Genomic DNA, 11,382 nt, shown 5'->3' with positions numbered 1-11,382 from the left:
TTGCCGTGCAGCTAAAGGCCATACGTAAATAATGTACGTATTGTCTGAGCGAATATTAAATTAATTTAATAATTTCCAACGGAGATAAAAGAAAAAATCAATTGATGTATATGAGTGGTTCTAATACTTGATGTCAGAGCGTGGAGATGAAGTTGAGGGTGTGAAGCGTTGATGCCTGGACTCGGAGGGCGGAGGTGCGGCGGGTTGTGGAGGCCAGGTGGGGACAAGAGGGGGGCGGGAGGCTGCGAGCGCTGACGCACGCGCGAGAAAAGGCGCTGAGGGGTGGGAGGCGCGCGCCTAACGCTATTTAAACTGTTCTTGCGAACGGTCATCATGCATTGGTGTGTTTGCAATCCATAGTTTAGTTAGCTACTGTAATACGACAGCTCGAGTCGTAGACAAACAGGCAAAAGCCCGTGGTCGAGACGGAAAAGCTCTCGCAGACGTACGCTAGCTAAGCGCGCAGTGGACTCACGTTCAGGCTCAACCGTTCCCAGTGGAGTGTCGTTAGAAGCAATGGCCGTAGCAGCTGCCCAAAAGAACCGCGAAATGTTCGCCATCAAGAAGTCCTATAGCATCGAGGTGAGGACTTCTACTTTTGCCTGAACCCGTCTCCCATTCAACTTTGCTAGTCTATTGCTAACTTCTTTGAAATCCATTTTAACTCCCGTTATTCACATCATTAACATATTTGCCTTTTAGCTATGCTTGTTTTCAATAATTTATCTACATCATTTATTACACCATATGTTTATTAAGCAAAGACTTATTAAATGTATCAAAGAACGATATTTATAACATATCCATTTTGTACCATTTCCACTAATGTCATTAGTTATTTGCCTAATAAATCACAAACAGTAAAATAGTAACAATGCCTTTTAAATTAACGCACTTTTTATTATTCATTAATCAGTTTTAAAACAGCTAGTTTCGATATGTTTATAATTTGAACAAAGGATTGTTTTTGTTATTGTTTCTACACGGCGTGAATTTCATTTGTGTTCGCACGCAGATCGTGAACATCCAAAACGAAACAGATACTGAGTTTGACACATATAAAGTTATTTTTGATTGTTACTTGATACATATCGTCAGTTCAATCTCCTCGGATAGAATCAAGTTATCTCTTGTTCTCATGTACCTTTGTTTTATGTTTAAAAAAGACGAGATCTTTAAATTGTGCCGAAGAAATCGTGTGAAAGCGTTGGCGAACATATATATCCATTCGGGTTAATAAACGTTTTTGTTCCGTACATTCAGGTTAATTATTCTCCAACCGTGGTCATCTTTTTGTTTTAAACAATAAGCTTTTTTTCCCGCCGAATTTAAACTATCACGACTGACGTTATTACAGATTAAAAAAAAAAACAAATCATTGACATTAAAGACTTTTTTTTTAAATAACGAAATGTAACATTTAGGTCAAAAAGCGACGTTCGGAACTTCTTGCGAAACATAGAAAAGAATGAGGAATAATTACGTAATTAAAGTCATTATTGTACAGATTAATTTCCATTGTCATTCACATAACTTTGTAACAATTGGATACCTTTTGATATAAATAATTTTCCATGCCTGTTATTAAAGTAGATAAACAAAGTAATACGACTTATAAAAATGTCAGCTTTTGCGAAATGTTGCGAATTGTAATAAAAAATATTAATACTATTCAATGAATGACTTTCAGTTTAACTAACTTCAAATTCCGATGATATTTAAAAACCTTTTATTTTATTTGCAATGCGAAGCGTCAAGTTCAAGTCATAGAGGCAAAATTATTTTAAATGCTAAGCGAAAACAGGGTTAAAACTTGTTCATGATTAGCGTGTTAGTTTTTAATTGACACCAAAATAATTTTATTTCCTTGACCAACGAAGGTCAGTATGCTAAGTGTTCAGAACGTTACCGCGGTAAACAGTGAACATGTTTTAGTAACTGTTTATACTTTATATTTGTACAATTGCACTTAAAATCGAATAAATATGTAAAATTTTAAAATAAATTAATTTAGAATTTACGTTTGCACTCATATAAATAATAAAACAAAATATCTAGTCTAATTCACTTCGTGTTCATCAAGGAGTCACTTAAATATGGCCTTGACCAACAGATGCCGTCGTTCGCGGTCAATTTATACTCGAAAAAAGACAAATTCAGATGTTAAAGAACGCAGCGGAGCGAGTCGCTTTGATTGCGACATATTTATAGCTATAATATAAATATCGTCTTTATCATCGAATAGCATTACAATCATGTATAAATACACAGATAATTATAACCTGTATAACGTAGTTAGCCAATGTGTTTACATAGTTTATTTAACATATTTGTTTATTTATGAAATTGGCAACTAACTAAAATAAGGGCTGTTATAGTTCTAAAAAAATTGAATTGAATTTCGAAAAGAATTATGTCATTCAAAGATCGTTATTGTCCGAGGGTGGCAGGTCGATCGGTTCACTATGGCTTTGGTTAATTAACTGCTGTCGATTTGAACGGTAAAGTGGACAGTAGTAGAGTCCAAGGCCAAATCAACCGGATTACGACTCCTGTTCGCTCCAGTTAGACAGACCTTTAACTTTTATTATATACTATAATAGACTTTACAATTTCACCTTGTAATGTGATATTAATAAAATTTTGAGTCATCTGTCAAAAAATACAGATAACAAAACGTTTACAATTTTAAAATAAATTTATACAGTGTAAAGAAAAAAAATGTGTTAATCAATAAGATTATTCTATATGAAAAAAAATCACAGAAAAGTATTAAATTAAAAATAAATACATTATTTAATAATTTTTAGCAAATGTGAAGGTTCTTGGGTTTGTAGGACGTGTTTCAGGAGCGCGTCTAGAACGTTCTGCGATTAGCAACCCTTGACATACATAGTTAGGCTGGCATAGTCACTCTAGTGGAAAATGCTAGGCCATTATAACTGCAACATTGTGAATCAAGAGGCACATGTTCTAATGACTCGAATACGACATTATTTTCAAACGGGAATTGCGTGCATCTCACGAGATATAATTTCTTAACAGCCAATTCTCATGATTCTTTTTGTATGCAACCTCTTTATACGTGTTAGATAATCATTACGACACTAATTACGTAAAGCATTAAGCCTTGAATAGAGTACGTTAATTCAATGCCGCATAAATTCGATAAAAAGTGGGGGATCATAAACGTTTTCCTTAATTGTTTATAAAGTATACGGGTAAGAGGAAAAACACAAATGAATTGAACAGAATACCCCATGTGTTGTTTCCATTTTGAAAATGTCATACAAATTTGTTATAGACACTTAGAATATAGTATTGTCTTAATCGAAACATAAATAATTTATTTATCTCTGCTTCGGCGTAAAGTTCTTAGTAACCCTTTGTATGTTTTTAAATAAATAAATATGGCACATGTCATTTAAGCTAGAAAAAATGCTATCGCTTCAATGCGATAAACTTATAATTATTAATAATATCAATAAAAATTTATATAGCACATAATCTAGTATGAAAATTGCTGTATAGATAGATCAATAATCGATCGAATCGAAATTGTTTAATAAACATACCATTCATCGATAAACCGTATAAAAATGTTTACGGTTTTTAACCGCGTTAAAATTTCAATATATCCATAAAAATTTTTGTATAACATAATCTTGCGCGAATTTAAATTGCTTCATAAATATATCATTCATATAAAAAAACTATTGAAAACGCTATCGGTATTTAACGCATTAAAAATCTCTAAGATTTGCTGAATATTAAATAAAACGAGTTTCGAATGAAAGGAGTAGATAATGAGGCAATCAATTTATCACAAAACAAAGATACCGTCACTTATATTACAGTAATAAAATGTTTAAAAGATCGACAAAGTCGATTGTAGTTGAAGGTGGTAATTGGTTTCATTCGAGGGCAACCTTCCAGAAATTCCATTGTGAAATCCAACGAGGAGCTGTTTCCGGCGAGTGGAGGGTGGCGGACTTGTAATGGCAGCACTTTACGCCCGAGCACACTCAGGAAATAAGCTTAGGAACTTCGTAAAAGCAATTCATACTCCCACATGAAATATAATACGATCTTTGTAAGGATTTAGACTATAAACGTACATTCTGTCAGACGCCACACGTAGAATCCTAATGCTTTTTATACATTACTTCGTGATTCAAATTGTTTATCTAAACTAAAGAATAACCAGTCTTACACCCGGCAATACGTTCGATATCTAGTTGACCGTGTCCATGTCCTTTATAGAATACTTGCAAGCCTACCAAGATTTTCTCTAGGTATATAATTAACCACTTAAATTAAGTGCAAATAGATTCAATATCGATCGATATCGAATTTATTAACATGAACTTAACATTGTCTGTGTTTTGTAAATAGAATTATGTTTAAAAAAAGAATATTTAATTGTTACAGAACGGCTACCCATCTCGCCGCCGTTCCCTTGTGGACGACGCCCGCTTTGAAACTCTGGTCGTCAAGCAGACCAAGCAAAGTGTACTCGAAGAAGCTCGTGCACGTGCCAATGGTGAGTAGAAACCAAATCTACAAAATATTCAATAGGTGAAAGAAGATAACATCCACAAAGACGTCTTTAAATTTTTAATTTTATTATTTTTTATATTTATATGATTTCGTTTTTATTATTTTTTTATTTTTATTTCTACGCTTAGACTCCGGCTTGGATCCCGAATTTATCCAAGACGACGCTCATATCGGCATCGATGACAACTCACCAACAGTGGAAGATGGCACCCAACAAGACGACACTAAAAACGGCCATTTGGGTAATTGTCCATCTCTTTTTTTATTTTCATTCAACGTTCTTTATTTTGTATTTATTTTACACGATATTTACTTTTTAAATTTTTGTTTTACTTATTTTTTGTTTTATAATTTATTTTATAGCCGATGCTGATATCGGAGATGATGTTACCGGGGTTGATACCGGAGGTAAGTGTACACAGCAAATTTGACTAAAAAATTTAAACACAACTAGATGCATTTATTAAACATAATAAAAAAAATTATAATATTATATAACGCCAAAGTTGTGTTTCAATGTAAATTTATCATTTTCTAACTTAATTGTTGTTTTATAGACTACACTTTGACGGAGGAGGAGGTCATTCTGCAAAATGCGGCAAGCGAAAGCCCGGAGGCTGAACAGGCTGTGCAACAAGCCGCATTGTTGCTTAGAATGCGCGACGGGATGGGCTCTCTAGCACGCATCCTGAAAACCATCGATAACTACAAGGGATGCGTTGAACACCTCGAAACTCGTCCCTCCCAAGCCTCGGGTATGCAGTTCGATGCCCTCGTGAAAGTCAGCATGTCTCGCATCAACCTGCTGCAGCTGATCCGTTCGCTTCGTCAGTCAACTTCGTTCGCCGGCGTCGATCTTCTTTCTGATAACAACATCTCAACCAAAACTCCGTGGTTCCCACGCCACGCCTCCGATCTTGATAATTGCAACCATCTCATGACTAAATATGAGCCGGAACTCGACATGAACCATCCAGGGTTCGCTGATAAGGAGTACAGGGAGCGTAGGAAGCAGATCGCAGAGATCGCCTTCGCTTATAAATACGGCGATGCGATTCCGTCCATCACCTACACGGACTCGGAAAATGCCACTTGGCAACGAGTGTTCAACACCGTGCTCGATCTGATGCCGAAACACGCGTGCCGTGAGTACAAGGCCGCGTTCGGCAAGCTGCAGGCGGCGGACATCTTCGTACCTCATCGCATTCCTCAACTGGAGGACGTCAGCAACTTCCTCAGGAAGCACACCGGGTTTACCCTTCGCCCTGCTGCTGGTCTTTTGACCGCACGCGACTTCCTGGCCTCGCTCGCTTTCCGCGTGTTCCAGTCAACTCAATATGTTCGTCACGCCAACTCGCCATTCCACACTCCCGAACCGTAAGTAATCATAATTAGTTCAATGACACTGATATACATTTACAGGCGAACGAAACAAAGACATCAATTTTTATTAATAGTTAAAAACAGAAATTAATGCATTTTATAGAATCTACCGATATCGATAAGAGATTTTTATACAAGAGTTTACAACAGTAACTGTACATGACAATAGGCACTTGGTACAATCAATTGAAATTCTATAAAGACAATACGATAATTCAGTAAGTACACGCTATTAAACAAAAAAATATATACTTGATTATAAGCAGACAACTCTCTCAAATTAAAATTAAAATTATTTAATAAATGTGAAATCGCCACCGCTACACATATTACATGCCTATTTCAGTTCCTATCTTTGAAATTTTATATTAACAAGATTGAATAGATTATTTGATTTATATATAGCATATCTAAATATAACTTCAGCGGTGTAAATTAATTTTAATTACAGACATCCACTTAATTACCACGCATTAAAACAAAACCGATTTAAAAGCAGCCTATGTAATATATTACGATATAAAGATATAATATTAAATAATTACTTGAAAACGATGATTACCTAAAGGATTACGAAATTTGTCCTTGTTACTGTTTGGTAGACTGTATCAGTAACGTTCATGTAAACCGGAAATGATAGTGCTAACTAATTTATTATTAAATTTTACAGTTATATAAATATTAATAACTTTAGGATTTGTGATAATTAAAGGCATTTAGCGTAGTACCTTTTACAGTACCACAACTAGACTTTACATTAATTGTTTTATCAAATTGGGAAACCACGTTACTTAGGGAATACGATACTCTAGGGAATGAGTCAAACCCTATAAGGGAGACCATGAGTCATTTAGCCCATGTCAAGGCGGACTAAGACTTTGACTGTCACAGGAATAACGTTTAGCGTTCCAGAAGGGTAACTAAAAGGACCTAACCTAGTCCCGATGGATTGCTACGATTGTAAATCATACTTTACTCTCATACAATTCGCTCTTTGATTTATTTAATTATTTATTTAGACCCATAAGTGAAAATTACAGAAATATAATTTGGCGTCATCGTTTCAGTTCACAGTCGCCCACTGTAAGGCAAAGACTTTTCCCAAAGATATCTATGGGAGATAGAGCATTATCTAAGTCGGGTTTGTCGATCGCAGTGTTGTATTGCAATACATAACTATGTAATGTCTCGTAGGTAAACTGTAATAAATTTAAGAATAATATATAACAGAAACATGGAAACAATTCTATTTACAGTATGAAGGATTTTTATTATCGTATTAATATTTTTTATTAGTTAACTATATACATAAGGCGATCGTGAGTGAGCAGTGACAATCCTATATAATTAATATATAAAATATTAATTCTATAATATAGTGCATCAGGATTCGAACCAGCTACCTACGATCGCAAACTTCAGTCCTCTACCGCTTCTCGCAAAAATTATGAATCGTTTAAAATGACACAATAACTGAGACTACGTTATGTACGACATTTTCAAACATAAAAACAATAATATTATAAAAAAAAGTAAAAAAAATATCAATTAAAATCAAAATCATATAAAATTTGTAAATATTTTTTTTTTACATAACATTGATTAAACTTGTTAGAATCGACATTTTACGTCGTAAGACTTTAACGTATTAAGATAAAATTCTAAATGGTTCTCTTACTTTATTAGGACCCCGGAGAACAATTCAATTTGGGATATAATCTTTAGCTTTAAATGTGAATTTTATTCAATTACCTACTTCTTAAATGAACTGAAACGATGTGGTTCGGAAAGTATTCGGCAACGGAAAATGAAGGAACGTAATATTTCATACCGTAGTTTCGTGTATTTATTGTATCATTGAAACGATATTTATACTATGTGAACTTCCGTTTGAATATTTTAAGTTAAAAAACATACGTCGCTACATTTTTTTTTTTTTTTTGGAATCACGGAATATTTTTAATCAACCATTTCTACATGTGTGTGTTATTGTACACCTATCTTCAACATTACTATCTAAGAAATCATAGAACAGAGACATCTTACAACTCTCTTAATTAGAGGCAGAATCAATTATCGAATATGTATAATGTACTCTTACTAGGCCTGAGAAATAGATATGATGACTATTTTTAATTTAAGAAATAAATGGGTACCAAACATGTACATCCCAATATATTTCTCCATCAATTATGGTGGTAACAATAGATTGATTTTTTACTTCCTTGACGAGTCTTCAAGCTACAAATAATTTATATCTCTTCAACAGTGATTGCATTCACGAACTCCTCGGCCACATTCCACTCTTGGCCGACCCAAGCTTCGCCCAGTTTTCTCAAGAGATCGGTCTAGCGTCCCTTGGCGCATCTGATCCTGAAATCGAGAAACTCTCCACGGTAAGTTTATAAAGAGTAGAAATATTATTATAATGCGATCATCTACATATTGGTGCATTTATTTTGTACATTTCCTCTACTACATTCGATGTTTGTGCACAGGTGTACTGGTTTACCGTGGAATTCGGACTGTGCAAGGAGAACCAGCAGCTCAAAGCATATGGAGCCGCCCTCCTTTCTTCCATCGGAGAATTGCTCCATGCTCTAAGTGACAAGCCCGAGCTCAGACCATTCGAGCCGGCGTCCACTTCTGTGCAGCCTTACCAAGATCAAGAATATCAGCCAATTTATTACGTAGCTGAGAGTTTCGAAGATGCCAAAGAAAAGTTCAGGTAAGATATTTTTACAACCAAAAAAAATTAAACATAGTTTACTTATCTTCTGTAATCTTAAAGATTTAATCGACGAGCCTGTTCAAATAAAAATTTAAATAACCTTAACCATCGTACTGTTAAGGCAAATAAAAATCGAATCTAATATCGCTTTAAATCATTAAATCTACCTATATCGCTTATAGAAGACAGGTGCGAATCACTTCTCACTATAGGCAATGCAGATTGTAAATTAAATGATCTGTTCTCCTGATTGAGTTTGTTATGAATTCTTCTCAGATCGGAACGCGTTTTAACACTTTGTAGTTTTAAAGATGGAAGCTGTCATTTTAATAGAGCTCAATTTTATTAATACACGTAATAAACATATACTCTTCCCAAATTCATATATATTCGTACATATATAATCACTAATAAACCAAATTGGAAGTCGACTAGACAGCGTTTGGGAAACGATGAAAAATTTTCTCATCCAATATCCCTGAGTGTCTTACCACGAAAGTCTATGATGACCAATGTAAGTTACCGGTGATGACTTACGGCACAGAAATATCATCTCTCACTCTTTGCCTCATGGCTCGCTCATAGTCATTCAACTTCGTAATCTATATCGATAATGATAACCGATATAGTCCAGCAAATTAGAAATGGCAGGTCACATAGCGTGCAAAACAGATGGTCACTGTGGCCTTAAGTTTCTTAAGTGAAGACCACAGACCAGCAAGCGCGGCATAGGGCGTCTGCCTACAAATTCGTCTTTGTGGTCGACCTATGGCTGGAATGATTATGATAATAAATAAATAAGAACGTGTTTCAATATTTGAACACGGGTCTCCTTATATTAAACATTAAGTAAATGAATTTCAAAACGACATTCCAGGTATACATTATGACTTTTTTTAACAGACGCTGGGTATCGACCATGTCACGTCCTTTCGAGGTTCGCTTCAACCCGCACACCGAGCGCGTGGAAGTCCTCGATTCCGTTGACAAATTGGAGACCCTCATCTGGCAATTGAACACCGAAATGCTGCACCTGACCAACGCCGTCAAGAAACTGAAGGGCCTTCACTTTGAATAAATCACGTATATTTTTAACACAATTCAGTAGTTCAGTGCACGTGGCATCGCCACACTCTGTATAGCTAGTGATATTGTAGTTAAATAAGATTTCAGTGTGAGTGGAGCGTGCGTGTGTGAATTGCGAACCGTCGGATATAACCACGCTAAATCCATTTTGTACCTTATTATTTATTATGCCGAATTCATTGCCCGGATTACTGGTGGCGCGTTTCGCATCCGATTGCCCATTTTAAGGTGCGAGCGTGTTCACCACGAGTCCATTAATATTACTAGTATTAAAATAATATTAATAACATAACACCAATCAATAAAAATGGAGCACCAAAAAAGTAATAAAAACAAAAAGAAAAAATATATGCGTCTGAGTGGATTTATGTGTTTTATTTCCCATTGCGTATACATTTTATTATTAAAAGGCAATAGCGCTTGTTTAGCTATGAATGATCCCTACGAGGCATTCGGAATTGCAGCATAAGACCCACCAGGTACACAGACGACCTTAGTGATTGTGACGTTGAATGCAACTGGTCCTATCGGAAATCTATGGAGAAAGCTTCTGTACAAAAGTGGATGTCCAACGACTGTTAGTCACTTTTTCCCAAGACCGCTATATTTCAATGTATCAATATACGTGTTTTATAACGTATTTGAACATCCTGTAGTACATTCTATAAATTTTGTTTACGGCGATTCCCATTCCGGTACATTTAAAGTATCGGTCCATGCCGAGACCCCTGAGGTAATCCTCGAGGTTATATACTAGAGAGGCCTAGGTTAAGGAAGATAAATGTAAAATTGACCATATTACAACAAAAATAGGGTCAAAAATTAAACACTATTTTTTAAAAATTTAAAAATGACAAACTTACAAAGGTACGCAATAAATTAAGTATTTTGTTAGGGATTTAAAATGTGACTTATACTTGTTTGAATATATATATATTTATAATATATTTTGGTACTCAATTAATATTTATCTTTAAACAAACAATTCAAGTTCGTATAGAGACAGTGATCTTGAATCTAAATATAATATAACTGTGTACGATAACGATAGTAGGTGGTAAGACATAATTTTGCAATAACATGATGTTTCATAACTCGAATCCAGCTGACAATTCTCCAATGAACAAATGCTTGTTCGGAGACGAACGTTTCACCAGGAATTCTTTCACACCTTCCATAGCAGTCATATAGTCATCCAATAAAGTGAAAAACACGATAAATATGTATACATATATATATATATATATATATATATATATATATATATATAGTTGTGAATGTAAACGGATTTTTATTACCCACATATGTAACATTGACAGTCCTTGTAACATTTACCTTTGTAATTATAATAGTTTTCTGTAATTGCCGCTGATTTTTCACTGTCATGAATAAAACACCTTTTAATGGTGTATATGACACCTTTTATGAATATAATGAAGGAATTATTACCGATAATAAAATTATGCCAAGATTTAATTACCAAAACCGAGATCCCATTTCGTAGTGTTTTACACCCAGTTACTTCATGGACTCTCCAGCAACTTAAGAGTTGTTATTAATTGAGTCAGTGTTTATGAAAGACAAAAAAAAATAGAAATATTCACTGTTATAAATATTCCCAG

The 11,382-nt window shown here is 34.7% G+C and overlaps 1 protein-coding gene across 1 annotated transcript; it reads left to right on the top strand.

Annotated features, from left to right (window-relative positions):
• Window positions 1–351: 351 nt before the first annotated feature.
• Window positions 352–10,124, top strand: ple (tyrosine hydroxylase ple). Its single transcript, XM_068763914.1, has 8 exons — window positions 352–582; window positions 4,432–4,543; window positions 4,689–4,802; window positions 4,924–4,968; window positions 5,118–5,937; window positions 8,213–8,339; window positions 8,442–8,671; window positions 9,578–10,124. Exons 1-8 carry the CDS (start codon window positions 517–519, stop codon window positions 9,750–9,752), a joined length of 1,689 nt encoding a protein of 562 aa, XP_068620015.1. The 5' UTR covers window positions 352–516; the 3' UTR covers window positions 9,753–10,124.
• Window positions 10,125–11,382: the final 1,258 nt, after the last annotated feature.

Source organism: Battus philenor, unplaced genomic scaffold (genome assembly GCF_028537555.1).
Source record: "Battus philenor isolate CCGP_79_NKW_IND1 unplaced genomic scaffold, ilBatPhil1.0.hap1 SCAF_1, whole genome shotgun sequence".
NCBI classification, from domain to species: Eukaryota; Metazoa; Arthropoda; class Insecta; order Lepidoptera; family Papilionidae; genus Battus; species Battus philenor.
This window is presented reverse-complemented; position numbering and strand designations above follow the sequence as displayed.